Consider the following 25433-nt stretch of genomic DNA (forward strand, 5'->3'; position numbering starts at 1 on the left):
AGCTAACCCAAAACTCGCCGTGGGGGTAGCAGCTTTCTCCTGACTTCAACCTGCCCGTGTTCGCTTGTGTCTGTTCCTGTGCCAACATTGTCCCTCAGCCCGGCAGCTCTCCTCTCCTCTCCCCTCCCTGCCCAGTATTTACCCCTCTCCTGTGTTTGTGGAGAACGATCGTATCTCCGCTCATCTCTGTTCCGCGAGGCCGAGCGCGCCAGCCGCTCCGGGTTTCCCAGCCGCGGCGGCAGCCCTTTGCTGCCCGCTTTCCGTCCGAGTCGGTCCCTGTTGAACATGGGTGACCAGACCCGAACAAAGTCCCCAGATAAGATCTTCCCGGGGCCCTGCATAATGGAAACTTCTGCAAAGCCTGGCCGGGGCATCTGCTGAGGGATGAGGTTTTCATCCCTGCGGGATGAGGTTTTTCCTTTGAAATAAGCGTTTCTGCTCATTCAGCTGGCATAAACATTGCTTATTCTGAATGATATTTATTGTCGGCTTTATAAATTTCATTACAGCTTCATTTTTTACAGCCAATTCATGGCACGCTTTACAGATACAGTTGAAATCCATCTGAAGCTCGGTCTCAACAAAGCCAGCATTTGTCAGGTTTGTGCCATCTCTCCACATTGCATTTTGTCAACGAAATCTTTTCCCCTATTGCCTTTGAAACAGGAATGAGCACTGTAAGTCCCACAACTCCTCGGCTATTGGGAAAAGTAGATCGTTTCCCACTATAATCCTCCTTGAACCCGTGCCCGTGTGCTCCGTGTGCTGCCTGCCCTGTGCAGGCTGCCCCATCAGCCTCCTGTCGGATTTAGATGCTTCGGAAATTCTCGTGATTTCCCAAAAAGCTGGCTTCCTCAAGGTGTGGGGATTCTCACTGGGGCCGCTGCCACAGGGCATCCTTTTTTAAGACAGACCGGGGGGAAAAGCAGCATCCGAGTGATCCTGGCCACAGAGGGAAATGGCAACCAGTCAAGTCAGCGGTGACGTTGCCTCAAATAAATCAGGAGAGGCGGCAGCTGGGTGTTGCTTGCAAAGAGCAAGAGTGTAGAGGGATGCCTGCTCGTGAGACGTGGGGGCTGTGAGGAAAAGGTGTGGCTGGCTGGCTGCCGTTTTTATATAAGGGCAGCTTCTTCCACCCCTGTTGCAGGAAAAAAGGGAGGACGCCGCCGAGTCTCAACAGCTTCCAGGAGAGCCCGAGCGGTCTCACAAGCCCTTCCCAGCTGGCTGCAGCTGATGCAGGTAAGAACATCGTCCATGCGCCCGAGCCGCGGCCGGCGGGGGCTGCGGGTGGCAGGGAGAGCAGCCCGGTAGCGGTGCCGTCGCCTCGCAGCTCTGGCGGGACCGGTGTGCCCGCTGCGTGGCTGCTTGACTTGGAGATTTTGGTGTGCACCAGGCTCCTGGTCATCTACCTACGTCTGTCACTTCATTATTAAATTTATGTTAATCATTATTATTTATAACTTTATAGTTAGCTTATTTTCATCACTTAAGCTTTAGTTTATTGCTTTGGAAGTTAGAAAGAGCAAGAATAATCCTCAGATGCTTCTCTTGGCAAAGACCCTTACCACAACGTGTAGCTGTTCGCTGAAGGGACACAGGAACAACGGCTGCCTACACGTCAGATCAGGGGAAAGGCAGTTTGGCTTTCTTTTGCGTGAACACGTAGGGTATTTGGGGAAAGTCACGAAGGAAAGGGGTTTTATCGACCCACACTTGAAGTCTGTCCACGTGCGTGGACACAGACAATGTCCTGCTGCCCCGGGCTCCGGTGGAGTTTCACCTGAGCTCGACAAAGAGCGGAGCAGGGATTTCTCGCTCGACCTCTTTCCTTGTAGAGACTCAGGGCTCTCTTCTCAGAGGCTTCCCCCCACCTTTCACTCTGATGTCTGCCTTGCCAGCAGGGAATCTTCTGGACATGATGATGCTGAAGCTTTTTGGAATTGTCATTTTCTGTGGCGTCCTCTCACGCTCTCAAGAAGTCTTGTCCGATCTGTCCTGCGCCGTCAGTCCTGGGGCCATGCAGCATGGTAACTAGAAAACATGAGTTACGTTATTTTGAGAGCTATGCGGGACCGTGATGTGGAGTAAAACCTCCTGAGTGTCTTCAGCTTTATTTTATAGTTCCTTAGGGCTGCAGACTTTGCTTAGAGCTTCTGACAGCCATCACTGGGTTCATAGGTCAGGGAAAGCTCTCAGCTCCGGAACTGGGACACGTTTCAGCACCAAACAGCCACACAGAATTCCAGGGCTAGATCTGGATTAGTTCCTGTTTTTGCCTTAGTTTCTCATTTCCGCATTGGAGCAGCTGATATTTGGCAAAAAACTGCTGTGAAGTTCAGTGGCCATGTTAACATTTGCAATGCTCCAACAAAAAAAGGGCTTGTTTCAAGTTGCTTCTATTTAAAACAAAACAAAACAAAAACACCAAAAAACCAAACCAACCCCTTTACAAGTGGGAAACAAGTTGTGAATTGCAGCAGAGCTCCCGCTGAGGGGTTTGCTGTTATTCCTGGTAGCGCACAGCGCGCTGTAAGCCGGAGTGGGGGGATGCTCCCCACTGCTGTCCCCGCTGGCTGGTTCAGCAGGGGCAGTTCTGGTTTAGTGCACGTTGTAAAACATCACCCCCTGTAAAACCTCACTGACTGCCCTGAGACAGCTAATGGCTTCAGAAGTAGTTCGGGGAGCGGTGGGGCTTTGTGTGTGACTCTTCTGCCGGCACGGATCTGACCGAGTGGAGGGAGGTCGCTGCTACGAGGGCTGGTCCTCACGCAGAGTTGTTTCCCAGTTCTCTCAGATGCCATACTCCAGAACGGACTTCTCCAGCAGCACCTGCAGGGCCTTGTGCTCCCGAACATCATGGGTGAAGGGGGTCTGCTGAACCCTCCCACCAGCATCACTGGGTAAGTGAGAGCGCGGGCTTCTCTGTGGGCGCACCTCGGCCAGCAACACTGAGGCAGCAGAGCTGAGCTGCGTTGGCATGCTTGGCCCAAGCCGTTACCCTCGGTTTATTTTGGTACTGAAACTCTGGCCCAACAGACGCTTTGTGTGTGGTAGCAAGGCGGCTGGTGATGCAGAACGATGATTTTGATGCTGCTGTTGATACCTGAGATGCTTGACAGCACAGAAAGGGACAGGAAGGTGCCCAAGAGAGAAAAAGTTGACTGCTTTATGAAGTTGGCTTCCATCGCACTCTGATTCCAGGGTGCCTTCTTTTGGGTTCCAGCTGCATGCTCTGTCTCATCCCAGGGCTGGTGCCTCTTGCTCACGTCTCCAGCTGGAGGTGGCCGTGGTGATGTGAGCACTGCAGGTTCCTCAGTGCAGGCAGCTGCTCAGCTGGTAGGAGATGCTGTGAATTTGTGCTGGCTTTTGCTGTCGTTCGCAGGCTGCACCTTGTCAAGGTCAGGCTCCCCAGGCTGTCGGTGGTGCTGCTGCCGGGAATGGGCGTCCAGATTACCATCATCACGAAGCTGGAGCTTGGCGGCAACTGGTGAGCGTGGTGTTTCGTGGTCGCTGTTAAGGGAAAACCCTATCCCCAGGCTTCCTCTTCTGCGACATTTTGAATCTTTTGTGGATGTCCAGGTGTGTTTACCTATAGTAAAGTCGCAGAGCAGAACAGGCACCAAAAGATGGCTCACGGCTCTTGTAGTGGATTGCGGGAGACAGAGGTGCAGTTTGTGGCTGTCTCTGGTTAGAAGCTGAGAGATGAAATCTGTTCAACCATTTACTTTTTTTCAGCCTCGTTGGCCTTGTTTCAGAACTGATTGGTATCTTAGCGAACGTGAACATCACTGCCAACGTTAAATGCATGAATTTTGAGTTGGGTACCTTCCAGGTCGTCATTGAAGACTGCCTCTGTGTTCTCGGTGCCATAAAGATCAAGCTCCTCTCTGGGTAAGTGCCTGTGGGTTTACGTTTTCCATTGCCTGTGATCCTCTTCTCTGGATCCAGTGATCTCGCAGGTCTGCCAGGACACAGACAGGGTTAAGCTGATGTGGAGCCAGGCCTCGGGGAAGGAATTTCTTTCCCGTTGCTAAAGCCAGTTGCTTCAGTGGAACGGGCAAAATCTTTGGTGTTGGGGGAGGAAGGCTAATTTGCCCTGTTTGTGCGTGGAAATTTTCGAATCTGAAGGGTGAGGTTTGGCACCTCTTCCAGTGCGCTGGCTCTGGCCTCGGCTAGTGAGCTGGCATCCAAACAGTAGGAATAACCGGGCAGGGAGCGTTCTAGGAAAGCAGCGCCACTGCTTGCCCTGGTTTTATCCTCTGCCTTGGGCTGCATCGCAGAAAGATGCCGGGCGTATGGACTTTGGTCTGAGCACTGTGGGGACGTGTAATTCCATGCAAATGTCCCATCTCTTGCTCAGTCTTATTAAATTCTTGGCAGAAAGAATTTGCTGACTTCATGTATTGATGAATGCAAGAGTAAATTGATCGAGGGGAAATATTTTCTTTTGAATTACTCACTTTTCAGGTTCATTTAATTTCTCCTAATTAATTTTTGCGTTCTGCATTATATTTCAATCAGTGCAGCAGCTGGTTGGAGAGGGACTGCGTAAGTGAGCAGAGGAACACGACTCACCGGCGCTGGGGGCCGTGTTTTACGTTTTAGCGGGATTAAAGTGACAGTGTGCAGAAGTGAGCTCCCCCGGGGTTGGGGGCAGCGCAGAGGGACGCGACCGGCTTCATGGCAGCTCCTCAGCTGCGTCTGTAGGCAGAACTCGGGCACGAATAACGAGGAGCATTATGAATTCCTGCTGTCTGTGGCTTGCTGAGTGTGCTGCTGCATGTTCTAAGTCAGTAGTCCAGAAATATATTGATTACCAAAGTAAATGGCTCTGTGCTGCCTGCAGGCGTCACGCGGCCCAGAGTGATCTATTTGGCAGAAGGGTTGAAATGTTATGCAGCAGCTTTCTCCTCTTGTTATTCCACATGTAAATTGTTCATTTCCCATAACTAACACGGAGACGTTTCATAACACCTCCCCCTTCCATTAGCTGCAGCACTGATGTCGGCACCACAGGGACACAGCCAAACTCGGGTTACAGTGCGAGGGGCTCGCTCCTCTTGCACAGCGGTGTCTGCACGCCCCAGAAATCAGCCCAGCCCTGCCCTCGGTGAGGCCAGCCGCTCCTTCTCCCCGTGCCTCCTGCACAGCCCCTGCTCTCGCCAGCCTGAGCCGCAGCAGGGTCTCTGGAGGGGCGGCGGAGGATGCGGCAAGGTCCCTGATGGGATGGCGAAGGATGTGCCAGTGTGTAAGGTGGAGGCTGGAGATCCTTTGGTCTCCCCTCCTGGAGCTGTGTTTGGACCGGTCAGGAATCTTTTTTTTCTCTCCTTTCCAGCTTACTGTCCCTGTCGGTAAATGAGATTGTTCTTAAGCAGCTGACAGCAACTCTGCCCAGCCTGGTAAGCTTCGAGATGCCCTCCCTTCATGGCTAAAATGCCAGGAACAACACGTCATGGGGTGACAGCAAGCTGCGCCCTCTTTCCACGTTGCTTTCCCACGTCGCTGGCGTGCGCCGCTCGACAGGCTGACCTGGCTGCTGCTGGCGCGCTCCTGCCCGCGGGCGACCCCTGGAATATTCCCCAGATCAAAGCCGTCCCCTCTGGTGCGGTACCACAGCTCTGGGGATGCTCCGCTGCTCCCAAGTCCTTCACAGCCTCCCAGCTGCTGCCCTAATACCGGGCAGCGCTTTTTCCCGGGGATTCAGATGAAAAGGGTCTGGTCAGGCTGTGGGGTGAGGGCTCCCTGCGGAGGGGTGGCGAGGGGGGCTTGAGCAGTTGCGTTTCTGCTTTGTGTTGCAGCTGTGCCCGGTAGTCAATATAGTCGTCAACCTTGTGAACGTCGAGGTCCTGCGCACGCTCAACGGTGCGTTGTGTTTGGGGGCGAGGTCCCTGCGGTCCCGCGGAGGGACGTGCCCTGGCCGTAAGCCGTCAGGGAAGAGCTGCGCTTCTGCAGGGCTGCTCCTGAGCCCGGGGCTCACGCCTGCGCTGCTCAAGCGAGCTGCTCGCACCCCGGCCCTCCTCACACCACCCTTACACATCGCCCCTGCATTTAGCTTGTCTGGTGCTTGTTCGGGGCTCTGTTCCAAGCGCAGATCCTGCAAAGCAGAATTTGGGGATGCTTTGCCTGTTCCAAGTCGCAGCGAGCGCTGGCAGGGCCTGGCTGTGGGTGTGCAGGCCGGCTGGGACCTGCGGGGTCAGGTGGTGTCTCCTGATGTTGTAATGTGGTTGTTTTTTTTCCCCTCTCTTTCCGTGAAGCGGTGTTCCCCATCGGTACGGCAGGAACGATTCACTACCGGCTGGCCAACCTCCCGTTTACCTCTGGCAGTTTCCTTGGCTTCGATTTAGATGTAAGTGAACGTTGCGTGACCCCGCGGACGCAGCTGCAGCGTGGTGGCTCTGACTGTTCACCCTCAGCCCGCGGGAGCGGTTGTCTCCTTCCAGTACAACTGCAGGAGGAGCTGGGCTCATGGCTTGCTCTGGAAATGCTCTGGCTGTGGTGCAGACCCTGCCCTGGGACCAGTCTTTGCCCCCACCACCCCCGACAGCCAGGGCTGGCCTCCTCAGCGCGTGGGTGGCACTGGGGCCAGTCTGTGGCGGAGGCCAGGGATGGCTGGCCCTTGGCTGGGTGCTGGAGGGGGGGCGGGCAGGGCCGGGACCCCGGCGGGCAGCGCCTTCACCGCTCCTCTGCTCTTGGAGTGAAATCTCGAGGATGAGATGAAGCAGTGAGTTGCCTTTTGGACAAAGTGTGTTGTTAGCCAAGAAGATCTTGATGGTGCACTCTGGCCTTTATCAGCTCCTTCCACCTATTAAATATAGAGGGAACCCTCCGAATCCTGTGCTTCTCTAAGCCGCTGTTGAGAGGGGGGCTGTTTCCGCTGGCACAGACCCTGCGCTCTCCATCGCGAGGACGTGGGCATGCCTCGCGGCTTCGAACGATCGGTTTAATGCCCGTGTGGCTCCGAAGGATCGGTTTAACGTCGTGTCGCCTCTCGTTGCAGGGTGCGGTAAAGCATGTGGGAGGCAGCATCATCCCCCACGACTCGTCCCCCTCTGCGTTGCCCCCGCTGCTGGACAACGTCCTGCTCTTGGCGCTGCGGCAGGGCTTTCTCAACGCAGCCCTGTCCTTCCTGCTGCAGCTCGCGCCGCAGACCTTCACCTGCCCGCCGGAGACTGTGAGCGTAGCAACGCCGCTGCGTTGGTGCCGGGGAGGTGGCAAGGGGCGCGCGTCGGCCTGAGCTCACCGCCTCTCGGGGAGCGCGCTACACGTGGCGTTGACGGCTGGTTGCTCTCACCTCAGCGACCGACCGCGAACAGCCCAGGCGGCGCGGAGCAGGGGAGGAGGCTGAGGGGTCAGGGCGCTGCCGTAACGTGGGTCAGCGAGCGGCTGAGCTGCCCGTGGCTTCGCCGGGGACGGTGGGACTGGCCCCAGGAGCCCAAACAAGCTGGCTGGGAACGGGGACACAAGCGGAGAGGGGTGGCCCCGGCAGGACGGGTGTTGCTGAAATGGACTGGAGCGCTCACTTGTGCTTTTGTTCCAACAGTTGTCCGGTGCCAGCCTCCTGCAAGAAGCCATCTTGGCCCTCGTTCCTGCTGAGGTGAGTGACTTCTGCCGGCCTAAGGGTTTGCGTAAGCCTCGCCAGGTCGGAGGCCGTCCAAGTGATGCACCTGGACGTGCCAGTGCGCTGCTGCTGCTGGTCTCTGGTCTTCTGCTGCCCTCCCCTCGGCCATGCTGAGCATGCGATGTGGCTGAGCCGTGCCAGCGTAGCTCCAGGCTGCCGGCGGCCAGCCCGGCCGGTGGGAGCGGGTGAGGGAGCGGAGGTTTGTGCCTCTGTGCGGGGCCCGCTGCCCTGTGCGCCATCAGCTGTGGCCGACCTCCTCCCGCTCCCTCAGCAGCAGAGCGTCTTCTCTCTCAGCTCACAGCCGTTGACAGAAAGAGCGGATAAACGCCTGGCAGCTCCCATTTCTGGGGCCCCACGAGCTCCCTCTTAGGGCCACAGCCCCCTTCGCGTCCGCCTTGGCTTCCTCAGCCCCTTCTGGCCCGCAGCGGGGAGCACCGACCCGCGCTGCTGGATCTCTCTGCTCTGTAAATTTGGCTGGTCCGAGGTCTGTGTGATCTTGGGGGGGCCCTACAGAGTTATAGGGCTGTGAGAGTGCACCGCAGGACTGCCGCTCCCCTGCCTGGCCAGCGGGACGTGGGCAGCCACCTCCACGTGTCCCTGATTCCCACAGTGCCCCGTCTGCCGTGAGACCGACCTTCTGAGCATTAAGCTGACCTTGTCCGGGAACCCACTCATCCTCCTGGAAGAAAGCAAAGCCACCGTCAAGCTTTTGGTCATGATGCAGGTGCTCGTTAATCCTTTAGATGGACCCATCATCAACCTCATGCTGCTGAAGGCCGTAAGTGTGGGCGTACAGACCTCAAGCTGGTGCGGCCTGCGGCCAGCCAAGCGCCTGGCAGCTGGGGTGGGGACGTCTCCATGGGCTGATCCTCTCCCTGTCTGCTTGCAGGACCTCGGTCTAAACGCCGACATGTCGATTGTGGGAGGCAGGCTGGTGCTGGGCTTGTCCCTGGGCAGGTAGGCTGTCCCCGCCACGGCTGCTTGCTCCCCCGAGCCGGCCCTGGCTCCTTAGCTGTGCCGGGGAGCTCCGGCTTCCCCAGAGCCCGGGGTACGGGCTCGGTTTTCTGAGAAGCAGTGGCCAGGAGAGAGCGAGCAGGACAGCAGGAAGGGCTGCAACTCACCAGGGATGCTCCGAGTGCCACAGCAGCGAGTCCCTCGGTGAGGCAGCGCTGCTGGGGTGCCTGTCCATGGCGAAGGGACGGGAGCGTGGCACAAGCACGGCGGTGACAAAGCCAGCACTGCTCTCTCGCAGGCTGGTGATGTCCTCTGCCTTGCACCGTTAGCGTGGGAGCCGCGGCCTCGAGATGCTTTTCCATGTCTGTAAAGCAGACATTTCATTTCCCAACCTGAGAACGTCGTAGCCGACTGGCGGCACGAGGGGCACAGGGCTGCTGACGTCCAGGACACGGTAGGGCAGCGGGGCAGTTTCAGGAGACGGGGGGAAAAGTCTGTGTGGGTTTTGTAAGGAGAAATGAGAGAACCTGGCTAACTGAGGCTGTCAGCTTGGCTTTGGTCCGGCAGCGGTGTGAAATGTCGGATATCGGGGTGAGTGATAGAGGAATAACGGCAAGGAGTGCCATTAGTGCAGCCGAGGTGTGATTGAAGATTGGAAAGCATTTCTCGCAGTGTGAGCTCTGAGGATTTCATGCCGTTCAGCTTGTCAGAGAGTTAGATTTAGAAGCAACATTGGCATAGCTTGTACGCAGCGATAGAGAGAATAGAAACGCGTCAAAGGGCTTTTAATTCAATAGACAAAGGTATAACAAGAGTCAACGGAGGCAGGGAAGAGAAGTTCAAAGTGGAAATAAAGCACAGGTCTTAGCCGTGGAGACAGCTGTGTGATTGCAATGACAGATCAGAGCTGTAGCAGGTTCTCCAGAGCTCACAATCTCTAGCTCCAGCTGAATGCTGTTTTGGGGGGCTCTGCTCCCAGCTGGGCAGGAGCGGGCTCCGTCCTGAGGTCAATAGCCACCCAGGCACGGAGAGGGAAGGGGAAGCCGAGAGCTGGTGTGCGCCCTGTTGCAGTGCTGCTTCATTTCCAAGCAAATAAAAATTAGTTTAAGCTTTTCCTTTCCTGTTTTCTTTTCTCTCCCGCAAGTGTGGCAGTGCCTGTTGTTTGTGGTACAGGGCAGTGACCGCTTCATGGCTGCCCCGGCGATCCCTTGGGGGCACCCCTGCCCGTGGGCTGCGTAACGCCGCGCCGGGAGGCGCCAGGGGCTCTCGGCAGCGATCTGGGAGCTCTGGCCAGTGACTTGGCATCTGACGGGCTGTTTGCTTTCCTTTCCCTGCAGCACTTCCCTCTCCCTGGAGTCCTCTGATGTCGGCATCAGCAACGTAAGCCTTCTGCCGCGGGCTGGGCTTCCCTGGGCGGGCAGAGCGGCCGAGCGCTGGGCAGGAGCGGGGCACGCGGTCGCTGTGTGATGCTGGGACCTGTCCTGGCTGTGAGGACTGCGTCTGCTGCGGGTCTTGGTTGTTAGCTGCTCTGCTTTGTAGGCTGTAGCTATTCTTCTTTCAGAAGATGGAGAGCCCAGGGGCTGTTTATTCACCCCTGCTTGGCAAAGCTGCTCCAGCAGGAGTTGTGCCTGGTAGAAGGTTTCCCAAAGGAAGAATCAAATACAAATTGAGGAAAAAAAATTAAGTTTGCTCTGAGGAAAAGAAGGACTGTTTGCCTCACTATCCTATACCTGGCAGCGCCGCTCACGCGCATCTCCCTCCTCCGGTGCAGGTTTCCAGCCTGAGGCCCCACTGCAGCAGCCTGATGGTGGAGACGCTCGTGCCCCTCCTCAACGGTGAGGGGACGGGGAGCGCTGGGTGTGGGAGGGCTGTGGCTGAGCGGGAAGAGGGGTGTGCGTGATCGAAAGCCGTTGCAGGAGGGTTGGAGTGATGACAGGTCTGCAGTCCCCGTCTGAGGCTGCAGTTCAAAGCCCCAGCCTTATTCTCACCCCGTCCACCCCACCTAAGGGCCCTGGCAAGAGTCGGTGGTGGAGAGCGTAAGGAAAGGCATTGCGCACAGGGTGCTGCCGTCGTCCGTGCCCCCGCGCGGCTCTGCGCCCCCGCACGGCTCTGCGCCCCTCACCCTCCGCGGGAGCAGCTGGGCAGCGGGGCGGGAGCGGGGCTGGTCCCTCGGCGGCGCGTAAGGACCTGTCTGTCCCCTGCAGGCGCCCTGCGCATTGGGATCCCGCTGCCAAACGTGCTGGGCATCCCCTTAGTAAACGCGAACATCCAGATAGGAGCGGTAAGTGTTTGGAAAGGCCGCTCCCTCCCGCAGGGCGCAGGCGTGGGTTTCTGGGGCTGCTTTGAGCTGCCGGCTGCTGCAACGGGACCCTGCCAGCGCTGGGTTCCTTGGCAAAAGCCATGGATTTTTGGCTGTGAAAGGCCAGAAGGGGTTGCTCTGTCTGACCTCCGTCAGATCAGAAAAGCTGCTGAGCACTCCGTGCCTGTGAGCGTTACCAAACCGGGTGCGCAGGGAGCAACGTTCAGCCCCCCGGGACCGGCCCAGCTTCCCCCCGCCAGGCTGCCTCTCCTTGCCGGAGAGCCCTGAGAGCAGCTCGGGTCTGGGCCAAGGTGCTCTGCGAGCCCTCCCCAGTGGCACCGCTCAGAGGGTCTTGAGTGGCACCAAATTCCAGCCCTGTGCATCCCGGAGAAGTCCCAGAGGAGCTGGGACGTTCTCCCACACCTGTGCCCTCCTCGTTACAAATTTGGTGTGATATTTTGCAAGAGGGTTGTCTCCTCACTGCGCGCCGCTGAGAAGCGGTTGTGAGCCAGCATCCCTCGCGGTCGGGAAATAACGCGGATGTGTCGCTCCTTGCGCTTCTGCAGGGCCTGGTGGCGATCCTGGTGTGAGCTGGGCAGCGCCAGGCGCAGGGCGGCGTTCCCGGGCGGGGAAGGAGGCAGACAGATGGCGAGGACGGAGCATCGAGATGGCAGTATCTACTTTTCTTTTCTAAACTTGATTCAAGATTCCTGTTAACGTTTCAGACACTTTGAAGTTACCTGGCTCGTGTGAGCACTGAGGTACTTGCGCAAGCCAAAACCCGACAGGCAGCTCTGTACAAATATTTATTTGGAGAAAATCAGCGTGATTTTCTGGTCGCAGTTACAGCGGCTGCGTGTGATGCTGCAGTGGAATTGTTCAATTTGTTCTGAGGGAAAATTGTTCGTGATAGAATGAAAAAGTGATCTTGTGTATGGCTTTCCAAGTAACTGCCACGGCCGTGTTCGGAAGGGGCCAACGTGCTGAGCGGGAGCTCGGGATATGTTTGTCACCAAACTCTTTTAATAAACATTCCTACTTTTGTAGCGCTTGGAATGGGCTTCTGGTTTCTGGTGCTTCTCAGGGGAAGTGTCTGCCCTGCTCTGGGGTCTGGTTCCTTTCTGACAACTGGTCTTTTGGTTTGCAGCTTGAAACTTCCTGAGGGGGAAAAAACCACTGGAATTTCAGTGGCTACTCCTGGCCAGGTAACCTACCCACCAAATGCTAGTCCACAAGCAGAATGAAATTGAATATCCAGAGGTGGCGAAGCATTTTCTAATAGAACCTGCAGGGAAAACTTCATTACCAGACAACTGAGAAATACGCTAACGCTGCAGCACACCCGTCCGCCCGCAATGGCCCAGGTCTGCTCAGACTGATGGAACAGCCTGTGCGTCACAGGGAAAAGAGTTCAGGCGTTTTTTATTTCAGAAAAACAAATTATTCTGGGTAAAATAGAAAAATAAATCTGAGGTCTTAAATGGCCTCTCAGACACGCATTTTTCCCAGCACTAGGCGCTATTACAGGTATGTTATTTCTTGCTGGTGTCCCCAAAGCCAGGGGTGCTGTGTCGAAGCGCGGGTGGAGTGTGGAAGGCGCTGGCACCGGCCGGGTGAGAGACGGGGCGATGCCCTGAGCTGCGGTTCTGCCCAAAGGTAAGAGTGGTTCGGTGTCTGCCTGGCCAAAGCCCTTGGCTGTCACGTTAACTCCAGCGTCGCAGGGAGAGGTTGCAGAGGAACCGCTGGATGCCACAGCGGACGCGCTGGACCCCTGGGCAGTCCCGGTTTGTGCAAACCGCCCAGAGCTCTCCCGTGCTGGGCCAAACAGCAAACCTGTGTCACGCACTGTCATCGCGCGGGGTGGTGGGTCTTGTGTCACGGCTGGGGCCTGGGGTGGGCTGCAGCACCCGGGAATGCTGGAGGCCGGTGTTTTGGCGAGTCTGAACAGCTCCTTTTGGCCCCCAGCCCGGTGCAGGCTGGTGGTGCTGCTGGGACCGCGCTCTCCAAGGGCCAGTCAGTGAGGAACTTCTGCGAAGCTGAGTGTGAACATGAGGGAACGCCGGGGGCGATCGGGCTGTGCCGTGAGCAGGGAGCTTCAGCCCCAGCTGCTCGTGCTCTCTGAGGCCGGCACGGCTGCGGCGCTGACACGGAGGGGTTTTGGGGGGCTGTGTGCCCTGTGGCGCAGTGGGCAGGGTGAGCGTGGGCAGCCACACAGCCGGAGCGCTCGCAGCTGCTTTGTGACATCTCAGGGTGACGAGATTGATCGTGCTTGGCTTCTCCATCCGTGCTTTCTGCCCGCAGGGTGGCACAAAGGGCGCTGTTTGTGCAGGGCTTTGCTCTGGTTCCTGAGCAAACACCTTCTGAACGGTGAGTGCAGGTCAGCACCTTTTGTGCACACTCTTTGGCCAGCGCTTCTGTGTGCGTTCTGGTTCACAGACTCACAGAAGGGTTTGGGTGGGAAGGGACCTTCAAAGCCCACCCAGTCCAACCCCCCTGCACGGAGCAGGGACAGCTCCAACCGGATCAGGTTGCTCAGAGCCTCATCCAACCTGGCCTTGGATGTTTCCAGGGATGGGGCATCCACCACCTCTCTGGGCAACCTGGGCCAGTGCTCCACCACCCTCAGCGTAAAAAAAATATGTATTAATCTATTTATTTCCTGGTTTGCCAGGAAGGATTCATTTTGCTGGCATACAGAGCGCTCTGTGATCTGTCCCTGTCTGATTTGAGAAGCGTGTACCTGGAGAGCAGGGGCTGCGCCAGCCTGGGATCGCAGAAAAGCGGAGAAGTCGTCCTGTGCATCTGGAAAAGGTTTCTCCTCTCACGCCTGGCCCCTGTCGCATCGTTTATCGCACAGGAGCAGGGGAACCAGTTCAAAAGGAAATGGCAGCATCTCCTCGCTGTAACTCATTACTTCTGCAGCTCATAAATCTAGTGCTCTGGGTTGCTGCTGGGAGTAAATCCAGAGTGGGAACCGCAAATCAGAACTAATGAGAACGGGGACAGTTCTGTCCACCGTGGAAAAACCACTAAATGGTCATTTTCTGGTGTGACGGCACCTGGACGCAATGGAAGATCTCTTTACGGGTGAGGAGCGGAGGGGGTGTGATGGGCCGGCTGCTCTGCCCGGGCTGCGCGCCGGGCTGCTGGCTCCCTAGCCCTTGCTCAGGGATGGAGCTGGTAAAGCTTCCTCCTGCCGCTGCTCCACGGCGGCTGGGACGGGGCTCGTCCCTGTTCCTGCGGCATTTAGCCATCCACTGTCACACCCCGCTGTGTGCCGCTGGCAAGGGAAGGTGTCCTGCGGGACCCTGGGACGCTGCCCAGGAAAATGATGGTTCTGTTCATGCCAAAGATGCGGATACCGATGCTTTTTTCACATCTCTTTTTCCAGGTGAACCCAGAGCTCCTGCTGGGGACAACGCTGGCCGTTCCCTGCGGCGCTGGGGGCTCAGTATGCTGGGGGGCAGGAGGGAGAAGCAGCAGACCCCCAGTCTCTGCCCCCGGCCTGGGGCGGGCCCCGGGTAGGGTGCGTGGGGCTGAGAGTTGGGAGTGCGGCTCCCGTGACCCCACAGAGCCCTGTGGTGAAGCCTAGAGCCAGAACGTCCACTGGCAAATAAATAACATCTCTTTACTACCCTAGCTTGTTCCTTTTGGGAAACTGGTTTAAGATGTGTTAGTGAAAGAATAACGCTTGCAACTCTACCAGGAAACTTCTATTAGGAGCAGTTCCCACTGGTGCCAACTGCAGGCACTAAAATCGTTAGCCAGGTCCCGGGCTGGGCACAGACACCCTCAGGGTGTTTTACTCCTGGTAATAAATCAGCTTGGCTGCTTTTGTTTGCCTTCCGTTCCTGAGTCTCTGACACACGGAGCTTTGAAGTGCTTTGCAGCAGCGCCAGAGGCTGGAAACGATGTGTACAGCCGTTGGAGGGGAAAGCAGATGGGTGTGTGATTAATTGTAATTAATATGGTTTCATGGCTGGGGCGGTGGGTGAAATGTGACCCTCGGGGAGCGCTTTACGGGCAGGACGCGTGCTCTGCCTGGGCCCCGGCGCAGCGACGCGCTCGCCTGCCCGCGGGCGGCTGCAGCAGCGCCGGGCGATCGAGCCCTCGGGCGGCCGGGGGGCTCCGCGCCCTTCTGCTCCGGACTCGGGCCCTTTGCGGGTTTGCCCCCGCTTTAGGTTGAGCAGCCGCTGGCGTGCGAGGTGCGTGTGGCCGGCGGGACGGAGAGGAAAGGCTGTTCCAGTGCCGACAAACGCGGGTGCGTGGCACCCTCTGAACGTGGGCAGCCGGGTTTGGGTCAGCGTTTTCTCTGTGCTGAGCTCTGTCAGAAGCATCGATTTGAAAATACAGCTGGCTCCAAGTCTAAAATTAGAAACTATTGTGCAGACTGATTCCCCTTCCCCCCACCCCCTTCTTCCTGACCCAGGGAAAACCACCGGCCTTAATGTTCCTATAGCAACGTGAGAAATGGAGGAGAAGCAGATGAAAGATCTCCTGTTGGTAGGGGCAGCATCGCTCCGCAGCTGAGAGGCACGGGGTTGCTTTGCATCCTTACAAACGAGTGGGATTTCCAAGCTCCCGTAATTAAATGTAAGATTGGACAGATACTGGTGCCAGTTCTTAGCAGGGCAAAATTCATCTGTCCTTAGATATGAATCGTTGAGGGGAAAAAAGTCAATAATCATACCAGAAGCTGCGGTATTAAAGAGAAATATTTAATTAAAGCATGGAACGTGATTACAATCCATTCTTTGTGCAACAAAAATACCAGGAGCAGGACTGGAAGAGGAAGTGGCTACTGCAATGCTGGTGTCCTAACTCTGAGAAAGTGGTGGTTTAGTAAGGCCAGAAAAAGATTTTGAACATTTCCAACAGTGACAAAACACAAAGCGTCATTTCAGAGCCAACAGAAGAGTGATGCCGCTGTTCTGCCCCGGGCACCGACTCAGGCCGCGGTGATCCGCTCTCCGGTCCTGGCCTGGAGCTGCAGGTTGCAGGTGACCAAGGCGTAGCCCTAAGCCGGGGAGGGACAGAGCTGGGCATGGCGCTGGCGGCTCACCTCTGACCGCACGGGGCTCTGCGTGGCCCCCGGCCCCTCCGGCACCGCCACCGCTCCCGTCAGGGGCGAGGGGCACTGCACCGCTTTAGGGGGCTGGAGCCCGGCACCGCAGGTTAGCGGGGCCAGTGGAGTGGGCTCCCGTTTGTTTTGGAGTTGGGAGGTGAGCGCTGTTCCGGGGTTCCCTTTAAATCAAACACAGCAGGGAGCAATTCGAATGTCTCAATTCTCACCTTGTGAATCGCAACGTTGGCGTCTGTGTAGGTAAAGCTGGAGATGTGGGGCAGGAATACGCCTTCTCTCAAGACCGCTGGGGAAAAAGAAGAAAAAACAGTTGCCAGCTAGGTGCTGCCCTTGTTCTCGTCGTGTACGCCGCTGCAGAACTCCCGGCTCCTCACCGTTCATCTGGGCTGGCACCTCCTCACGGATTGCGGGCAAGAACAACTCCTGGAGGAGGTCGGCCTGCCAAAGGGGAAATCACGGTCAGCCTGCTCACCGCGAGGAAACGTCTCCTGGCTGGTACCGGCTGCGCAGGACGGCGCGGGGGCATGGAGGCCGGCTGGCGCAGCTGAGGGTGAGCGGGCTGCTGGGGGACGGCGCTGGGGCGCGGGCTGGTGCACGCGGTGAGGCACGGCGCGAGGAGGGGATGCGGCCGCTCTCAGTCACTTGGGGGTTGCGTGGCTGCGGGCACCTACCGGCACGGAACCCACGTCGGAGGCAGCCAGGCTGAGCTCGATGTCCCTGGGAAACAGAGAACAGCATAGGAGCTGCTGGTAATGATTTGTAACAGGCAGTGGCTTCCATATTCCCCCAAACACCGTGGCCGAGCCCAGGGCCTGTCCCGCAGCGGCCGCGGTGCCTGGGCGCGTCTGAGCCTGACTCTCACCCTGGGCACAGCAGCCAGGGCTTGGGGGTGGTTTGATCCCCCAAACTCGAGTGGATGGCTTTTGTGGGGCCCCGCTGAAGCAGGCAGGGTGTGCTGGGGCGCGGGACGCTGCGGGACGGGGTCTGGAGCGATGGGCAGGCGCACCCTTGTGCCGAATGTGGGAGGTGGAAGGGTGCCATTTCCACTTTTCTCTCTAACCGTGTCACTGGAGTCTCACCCTTTCCCTCGGGTAGAGCTACCTCTGCAGTGCCCAAACCGTAAAAGCTAAGAAATTCCCTGGACCCCTTTGCTTCTCCTTTCCCTGCTGTGACCGGGACCTGTCCCCTTTGAGGACCGGAGCGTAGCTGTTTCATTACTCTATCGCCGCTGCGGAGATCAGCATCCTTGTGTCAGCGATGCCGAGGAGGAGTCCTGCCGACATGTCCTGCGAGGGGAAAAGACGGAGCGGGAGCAGAGTGAGCGCATGGTCCCGCTTCTGCTTTGAGTAACGGGATGCGACAAACCCATCCACGTGCTGCCGCCTGCGCAGTGCTGCTCACACCAATGCCGCCCGGGACTGCGAGCGCTGGGGCAGGTAAAGGCTAAACCAGCGTCCCGCTATGGCTGCAGCGGGGTCGGGTCTCGGAGCGAGGGGCACTGCCCATGCGTGGCTGGGGCACACTCGCAGGGCACACTCACCACGTTCACGCTCAGGAAGCTCTGGAAGGCCGGCGATCCTGCCCCAACGTGGACGGTGAGGAAGAGCTGCAGGGCCGCCTTGCCTTCCTCCAGCAGCACGCGAGGTGAGCTCCGGAACACGGCTTGCAGCATCACGGGCCGGTCCTCCTGGAAGAGGGAGCCCATCTGCCGAGGGAGGGGGGGTGATTTCGGGCAGGGCAGCTGGCCCCTGCGTCCCCAGTGTGGTGGGCAGGTGGCCGGGGGACACTGCCCGAACTGGGGCTGTGCCTCTCGGGGCAACAGCAACAGCGACGAACCTGAGTGATCTTCTGTGCCAAGGTGGTGGTGGTCAGCGGGCTCTGAAAGACAAAGCCCAGCTCGTGACATGGCTGGCAGCTGCCTGGGGCCGTGCAGACCCTGCGGTGAGCGCTGTGCTGCGGGCAGATACGTGCAGGAGCCCTCCCACATGCCAGCGCGCACCAGGAACAGCGTCCTGGTTGCCCTCTACAGCAAATTCTCTGTACGTCGTTAGACCAGTGCTATTTTTGGGACCCTGGGGCTGAGGGGCTCCAGCTCCCGTGGGCACTGAGCCAGAGACTTCCATTTCTTTGCAGGGGCAGGCGGCTCCTCCAGGCCACTCATGGGGCAGGGCTGTCCCGCCAAATGTGTATTTTCCACTCCTTCCGTGCTTGCTTGCTCTACTCACCGGGACGGTGACGTTGAAGGCTCCAGCCATCTCCAGGGCGAAGAAGAGACTGGTGTAGAAGTGCTCAGAGAAAGCCAGGGTGAGGTGGGACGAGCTGGAGCTCGCCGGTTCAGGCATGCTGAACGGCACGGGGCTGACTGGCAGGGGGACCGCCATCCCCGCCACCTGGAAAGTCGTCTGCAGGGACACGGCCAAGGAGAGGAGTTTGGAGTGTCCCAGGGCACATGGCACTGGGAGAGAGCAGCTCTGCCGAGGCCTGGAGCTGGGCAGTGAGTGCTGGAAAGCGAGGACTTACTTGCAAGGATACGGTGATTCCCTGCTCGGAGAACACGGGTGCAGCCAGGGGCTGGTACTGGAGCTGGCAGCTGGGTGTGATGGGGAACGGAGCTGCAAACCGAGCAGAGCGACGCTCAGAAAGGGGAGACCAGCGACGCCAGGCTGGGTCTGGGATGCGTCGGGTTTTCCCCCAGTAAAGGGATGGGGAAGAGGGAGCGGGTCCCCGGGGAGATGACAGCGGCAGAGCCGCTGCTGCTGGGTTTCTGCTTCGGGGTGGGAGCTCGTCCCATCGTGTGACCTGCTCCAAAACAAGCCCGTGGGCATAACAAGAGATGGCCAAGGGCTCACCTGTCAGAGACATCAGCCGCTCGTTTGGGAAAAGCAGCAGCTTGGAGACTTCCAGGCAAATCTGTGGAACAAAGAACAAAAAGGGAGGTGGTAGGCGAACACGGGGGTCTGCCAGCATCAGGCGTGCCCCGAGCGCCTCTGCTGTGGCACCCCCGCGTGCTCTGATTCTTACAGAACCATATGACTTTGTCTTCTCCTGCGTCACGCCTTTACAGACTTTATCTTACCTTGTCAATGTCGATCTCCTTGTCCACGTCTGGGCTGGACGACTTGCTGGAGGGAAACAACGGGAGGGAAGAAGTTGGGCGAGAAGCAGCTCAGCGCAGGGGAGGTGAGTGTCTTTTACCCAACCCAGAAGGCCTCCCGCGGCAGCGTGACCGTTATTTCCTGTCCTCTGTTCAGTACCATTAGAACTCGGAATCCTAAACCCCTGAGGAATTGCCATTGGGTGTGCGTTAAAAGCCCGACTTTAAAAGCTCCTCTCCCTTGTGAGAGAACGAAACTCTCAAAATGGGGAAACCAGCCCGGCAAGCAGAACAGAGCTCCTCCTGTGAAGATGAAGTTTTTGTGGCAGCCTTCCTAAGCTTCAGGGCAGTGAGCAGATCTCAGTCACATTGCCCTCCCTCATAGAAACGCTTGTGCCTCAGTTTCTTCTTTTCCCCCATTCCCCAGATCCCACAGGTCCCATAATGAGGAAAGCCGCGGGGTTGACCTGTCCTGCTGCTCACTGCTCTGCGTCTCCTCCACCGTGGGTCGGCAGGCGGAGGGCACCAGCTCCAGGTTCCCTTCGGGGTTCATTTCCAGGTGGAAGTCAGCCAGGATGGACAGCCTCATCACCTTGGTGGTCGAGCTGTGCCGGGCAGGAGGGGCGGAGGCTGGAGCACGGGGGCTGCTCCCGTCCCGCTCGCCCCAGCCTCCCTGCTCCCACAGGCAGGTGGAAGGTGCTGGATGCGGCCCCCATCGCTCCGGCCGGGAGCTTGGGCCGTTCCCAGCCCCATGGCCCCAGCACTCACGGGGCGGGTGTGACGCCGAGGTCCACATCAATGCTCAGCCGCAGCCCGGCGTCGGGGATGAGCGCCAGAGACAGCTCGGTGACCTTGACGGAGTTAATCTGGTTCCTACTGGAGCAGAAATGAAGGTGTCGGGGACCAGTGCAGACTGGTGTGCGATCGTTGGCTGCTCTCACACTGGGCAGACCCCCCAGAGTCCCCGAGATCTGCATGGATAAATCAGTGCCTTGGCAGTGGCTCTGGCACCGAGGCCCTCAGCTGTGTTAGTCTCCAGGAGGATTTTTACCCTTGCTGGCAAAATGCCTTCCGTGACGATATTTGACGCGTGCCAGCCAAACACCAGCCTGAACTGGTGGCACCGGTAGCAAGGCCTGGGCGAGCGGAGCTGCGGACTCACCTGCCGGGCTTCGGGGAGCCGAGAAACAGGTCTGGGGCTGTCGGGGTGGTGAGGTCCCCCCTGAGGACCGTCTCTGCATGTGGCTTTGAAACTTCAGCAACTGTGAAACAGGGCAGATGCTTTGTGAGACCCTCCGGAGCTCACGGTCTGGCACACAGCGATGGACAGACCAAAATCTGCCTGGGGGGCACGTCCATCCCTCGCTAACCCCCTGTAACTCACGAGAGAAAGGGCACGATGCGAGCGAGCTGATTGATGACATGAGTTTTGGTGACAGTGTTTGGTATTTCACCATGGGACTGAAAGATGCCGCTCCCTCCCCTCCCTGCCGACGGCACGGGAGACATGGGTCCCGAACTTACGGTAGCTCAGCCCCTGCGGGGTGAGGATGCCCCCGCAGTCGGGTGACCCGGCGGCGAGAGCGGGGCCCAGGAGGCTCAGGAGGACGCTCAGGGTGCAGAGCTTTGCCACGCTGGCGCCTGGAGGAGGAGGAGGCACCCGGTCAGAGCGGCATGGCCCTGGCCCCGCTGCCGAGGCGCGGAGCTGCGCACCCACTCCCGGGCCGGGTTTGTGGTCCTGAGCTGGTCAGGTCTGAGCAGTAACGACGCGCGGCTCTCGCGTGGTGCCTGGGGACTCAGAAGCCCTAACAGCAGGCTCAGCTTTGGAAAGCCCCTGCACGCCGGTAAGCTGGAGCAGTGCTCGCTGGAGCGGTGCTCGCAGCAGCGTCACGCCAGCCGAGGAGCGAACGGCGGCCTACAGCTGGTACAGAGCGAGCAAAGGAACAGGAGCTGAAACTGGTTGAGGAACGCGTTGAAGTTATGGAGGAGGCTGAAGGCAAATAAAGGTGGAAGTGTTATCTACCTCTCCAAAAAACCTTTGGGAACTGTTGATAATGTTTGTAAGGCTCTGACAATGTTAAGAGAAGAAATAATTCAGAAAGTTTAACCTGCAGAAAACACACATCTCTGTACCAGCCTTTGCAGAAAGTGGACTTCTGATGAGGTCTGACCTGCCAGAGACGCCCCAGCGGGAGCACAAGCGATGCCTCAGCAAGCTACTCGGTTTGCAAACGCATCTTTACCTTTCCTGGTCAGTCTTCCCATCCTTCTGTCTCGGTGCGTGTCTTGCCGTGGCCACACCACGGATGAGTGCTGGCTTTATATATCCTCACAACCAGGGCTGACGGGGCAGAGACTGGCAAAGGGGGCCGGGGACCGGGACGCTGGGTGGACACTTTGTTTTATATGCCCTTTGTATTGTTTCCCCATATACCTGATTGCACGGGCCGTTGACCTAGCAGGGTGAAATATTGAGCCGCAGGTGCTGGGGCAGCTTGCCTTCGTTGTGGTGTTACTGGGGAGCACAAAGAAAGGTCTCTGGGTGGAGGGTGCCAAGAAACCAAACGCTGCTGGAAAGCGCAGCTCTGTTTCTTTGCTCTGCGGCGAGGAGCTGCTGCGGTTCGCGTCGCTTTCCCGGCCGGGCGGCCCAGAGCAGAAGGGATGAGACCCGAGTGCGGCACGCTGAGGGAGGTCTTGGCCGTTCAGCAAGGCCACCCTCCGTTCCCGCTGGGCCTGGGTATGGCTGTTGAAGGCAGTAGGAGTGTTTCTGTTGGGTTCAGTGGGTTTTAGACCAGATAGAAGATCAGGTTTGTTTTTTTTTAAGATATCTCCTCTAACCTCAGGAGTGGCCCACGTGCAGTAATTCCTTCCTCTCTTTAATCCACTCCCAATCAAAACCACTGGCCATATTTATCACAACTGGCAGAAAAAATGGTGGGCGCCGTCCATCCTCTTTGATAACATCTCTACAAGCAGTGAAAGTGTTGAGGGAGTCACGGTCCCTCTCCCTCCTGCGCCTGGGGTCCCTCGTGTTCCCGTTTGGCCCAGAGGACGGAGCGTGGGCCGCCTGTGGATGCCGTGTGGGCGCGTCCCCATGGTGTCACCCGGCTCTCCTTCCCGCTCTGCCTCTCCCTCTGCCCTGCTGTTTGTGACTGCAGCTCTGCGGCACGACCGGTCCTCCAGAGAGGGTTGAGCTGCCCATTCCGATCTGAACCCCTTGGCGAAGGGATACGGTGTTCAGCGCTTGTTGAAACACCTGCTGCCTGGAAGCAGCCATTGTCCTTTGTGCGTTGGCGGGGTGAGTTATTGGGCACGGGTTCCAGGTGCATCTCGACACGTTCGAGGCCTTTGGCTCTCACCACGCTGTGCTGCTTTCCTTCTCAGAGTGGCAGAGAAACGCCAAGAAAAGCAGCGTTTCAGCCCCGTGGTGCGTTTCTATTGGAGGCATCGAAAGAGCAGCGTCAAGAGGAAGTATGGAGATACGTGTCCGGCAGCCTGCCGAGGAGCACGGGATTTACATGTCTACGCCGATGTATGCAGCACCTTTAGAGGCAAGAAATGTGTTCAGAACAGTAAATCCATCGGGAAGGTGGTAACCTGCAGATTGAGTCCCCTGGGGCGGCAGGAGGTGTTTCGCGGGGTCTGACATCGGTAGGGACACGGACACAACCTGGGAAAGGCTCTGAGAAATGAGTCTGTGCTGTGTTTTGGCGCAGTGGTTGGAGACTGGACTGGCTGTACCTTGCTCCAGCCTAAGCGATGCCGGCAGCTCCTCCCGATGCGATTCTGGAGATTGATCTGCGGAGCGCTATTGCCTGGGGCTGAGCAGCAGGGACAGGGCGGCACGTTGGTGCTCAGAGGTGGATCTCCTCCTCCTGAAGAGCTGCTCCGGACCTGCTGATCCCTGTGGAGGCTCAGTTAGATGTAAGCTTATAGCGTAACGACTGATGGAGTTACTAGCACTAAAGTGTCTCTCTGGCATGGTGCACTCCTTGTCGGGAGCTGTCTGTGAATCCTACGCTCCTGTCAGACAAAACGTGAATCTCCCTGTCTGGGCTGAGCAGAGAGCCACAAGTACATCACTGGGAGGGAGGAGCCGGCAGATTAAACCTCATGACACGTTTTATACAGACATGGAGATAAGAAATAAATTACTCGGTGCTGCCGGATCCCGCCAGAGTGAACTCCCAGAGCCGGGTCCTGCTGGCTGGGGTGCCCAGAAGGAGAGAGGAGAGGACACCGTGGTCCCACCAGCGCCCCGAGACCCCCGCCATGGTAACGCCATCACCCCAACCCTGCTGAAACCAGTAAGAACATTGCTGAAATTGTCAATCTCCAGTGGGTTCTCCACCGGCTGATCCCATGTGCCACTCATCCCGAGAGCTGCAGTTCTGCAGGTGTCTCCAAAAGCAGAATTTACCATTACATGTCTTGGGTTTCTCCTCACCCCCACTTCTGTCTGTACCATGTAATTAAACAGATCGAGTTTTTCTTTTGGACTTGGCGTGCACGTCTCCCTTGGCTCCTCCTGGGCGTTGAGCAAGAGCGCTGGCGTCAGCCTGCCGGGAGCACGTGCCTGCGGCTCGAGGGCTTACCTGGATTTTCAAATTCATTAGTGAAATTATTTGTATTGGCGGATGTCAGAGCACTCGGGGATTAGGTTACATCCCAGTAATTACCCAGCCCTTTCATTTTCCCCCTTTCTCAGTCAGGGTTTATATACAGGCTGTTTTTCGCCTCTCTCCAGGAGATCGGTGTGAAGCTTGGACAACCACTAAGGACTCTGCCGGAGAAGAACCGGGCGAGGTGACGGCAGGGCCCTTCCCCGCGGGACGCCCGTCACGGTGAGGTGCAGCAGCTCACGCTGTTTCCCTCCGGTGCAAGCAAGAAGTGGGAGGCCAGGCCAGGGCAGGCCCGTGGAGCCGTGTCCATAGCCCGTGGAGATGGTCGTCACACCTTGCGCCATGGCCAACAGCCTGGAGCTCTCCTGCTGCTCCTGGGGCCAGGGCTCGGGGTGGCCCCGGGACCCCACGGGCCACGTGCTCCATTGGGCAGCTCCAGCCCTTTCCCTGCGGCAGGTTTTGGGTGTCATGAGGAGCTCTGGTCCTCGTGGAAGAAGAAGGCTTAGCACTCTGCTTGGGTGGGTGGTGCAGGACACAGGCACCTCTTGATGGGGCTGCTCCAGGGTATTCAGGGGTTTCAGTGCTGGGGAGCGATTCTCATATTTAGCCTGTGTTTTGCCTGGTGTAGCTCTGATGGACACGGAGCCCTGCTCGCTTTCCTCCAGCGTGAGCGCAGCGTCTAGCCCTTGGCATCTGGTTTGGGACCCATCTCCAGCTCGTTGTCTCTCTCCCCGTTGAAGCCTGCACACTCCCGCAAGCCTCTGTTGCCTCTGCCCCGTGAGCAGCTGTGCCGGACGCAGGATGTCAGGGATCTGGTGCGTTTTACTCCTCGGTGGCTGGCTGGCATGGCCGGGAGGAGCTGCTGGCCCAGGAGCTGTCATCAGGATTGACCTCAGGACGATTGACCGCGGTAAGCGCTCAGCCACGCCAGCGTCCGTGCGTGGGCATGAGCCTGTGCGACTGTGCAGATAAGCGGGCAGCGGTGCGGCAGCCGTGTCGTGGCAGGGAAGCTGCCCTTCGCTGCCACGCAGCCTGCGCTCCCAGGCACATCCCAGCCACCGAGGGCCGCCGGGCGCGCGGGCTCCGGGAGCTGCCCTTAATCCACTGCCGGAGCCGCTTCCTTGCGGTGCGTGCGTCCTGTGCGGGATGCTGCAAGCAGGACCCCACGGCGGTGATGCCCTGACGCCTGCGGTCTCACCGGTGTGCAGTGTGTTAGGGTGGGACCCTGAACACGTTCCTCACGTCTAAAATCACAAAGTGTGCGCAGCACGTGCCCGCCGAGCTCCAGCCGTTGCCCAGGGACAGCAGGGATTGCTGGTAATCCGAATTTACAGCACGCGAACGGTCCTGCTGGTGCCGTTGGGATGGGAATCTGTCAGTACCGATGTTTTACAGGGTACGGCGGGGCGTGCCGAGCCTCCTTGCCCTCTGGCACAGGTAGGTGCTCTTCCCTGCGGATTTTGTGCTAAACTCTTTGTCTTGTGCAAATCTTCCAGCCGTCTCCGCCGCTCTGAACGGGAGCGATGTTCTGCAGAAAATGGCAGAGGAAGCCGCAAAAAAAAAGCCAAGCGCCAAAGCCATCAGAGGCATCTCGGGGTGAGTGATGCTCAGCAGCGCGGAGCCACGAGCCGGAACCCGGGGCTGAGGAAATTCAAGCAGAAGGTTGGGAAGCGGCAGCCCGGAGGCAGAAACGAATCACTCCCCGCTAACAAGCGTGGTGGTAAAGCCGGTGATTTTCTGCATGGCCGTGTCTACAAATACTC

The 25433-nt window shown here is 58.1% G+C and overlaps 2 protein-coding genes across 2 annotated transcripts; one reads left to right on the forward strand and one right to left on the reverse strand.

Annotated features, from left to right (window-relative positions):
- The first annotated feature begins 1034 nt into the window (after window positions 1-1034).
- Window positions 1035-11917, forward strand: LOC147598761 (BPI fold-containing family B member 4-like). Its single transcript, XM_086760834.1, has 15 exons — window positions 1035-2027; window positions 2786-2900; window positions 3383-3487; window positions 3736-3891; window positions 5336-5399; window positions 5799-5862; window positions 6255-6346; window positions 6998-7171; window positions 7541-7594; window positions 8229-8396; window positions 8508-8575; window positions 9910-9952; window positions 10344-10407; window positions 10777-10853; window positions 11438-11917. Exons 1-15 carry the CDS (start codon window positions 1883-1885, stop codon window positions 11459-11461), a joined length of 1413 nt encoding a protein of 470 aa, XP_086616960.1. The 5' UTR covers window positions 1035-1882; the 3' UTR covers window positions 11462-11917.
- Window positions 11918-15568: 3651 nt separating this feature from the next.
- On the reverse strand, window positions 15569-21313 carry BPIFB2 (BPI fold containing family B member 2). The gene is made up of 16 exons (XM_086760520.1): window positions 21292-21313; window positions 20573-20689; window positions 20211-20310; window positions 19817-19924; window positions 19516-19653; window positions 19031-19076; window positions 18804-18864; window positions 18475-18566; window positions 18180-18356; window positions 17791-17832; window positions 17495-17659; window positions 17173-17240; window positions 16626-16671; window positions 16329-16392; window positions 16164-16240; window positions 15569-15888 (listed from the first exon to the last, which is right to left on the reverse strand). Exons 1-16 carry the CDS (start codon window positions 21311-21313, stop codon window positions 15820-15822), a joined length of 1392 nt encoding a protein of 463 aa, XP_086616646.1. The 3' UTR covers window positions 15569-15819.
- Window positions 21314-25433: the final 4120 nt, after the last annotated feature.

The sequence above is a fragment of the Chlamydotis macqueenii genome, chromosome 16, assembly GCF_036417535.1.
Source record: "Chlamydotis macqueenii isolate bChlMac1 chromosome 16, bChlMac1.mat, whole genome shotgun sequence".
NCBI classification, from domain to species: domain Eukaryota; kingdom Metazoa; phylum Chordata; class Aves; order Otidiformes; family Otididae; genus Chlamydotis; species Chlamydotis macqueenii.

What these genes read in the sequence shown, in the direction of transcription:
- LOC147598761 (XM_086760834.1), top strand. Translation starts at nt 1,883, where the DNA reads ATGTCTGCCTTGCCAGCAGGGAATCTTCTGGACATGATGATGCTGAAG. An exon ending in CCTCCCACCAGCATCACTGG is followed by an intron (nt 2,901 to 3,382) that starts GTAAGTGAGAGC and finishes TGTCGTTCGCAG; the next exon opens with GCTGCACCTTGTCAAGGTCA. An exon ending in TCCTTGGCTTCGATTTAGAT is followed by an intron (nt 6,347 to 6,997) that starts GTAAGTGAACGT and finishes CTCTCGTTGCAG; the next exon opens with GGTGCGGTAAAGCATGTGGG.
- BPIFB2 (XM_086760520.1), bottom strand. Translation starts at nt 21,313, where the DNA reads ATGGGAAGACTGACCAGGAAAG. An exon ending in GCGGCTGATGTCTCTGACAG is followed by an intron (nt 18,567 to 18,803) that starts GTGAGCCCTTGG and finishes CTCGGTTTGCAG; the next exon opens with CTCCGTTCCCCATCACACCC. An exon ending in TGGCACAGAAGATCACTCAG is followed by an intron (nt 17,660 to 17,790) that starts GTTCGTCGCTGT and finishes CTCCCTCGGCAG; the next exon opens with ATGGGCTCCCTCTTCCAGGA.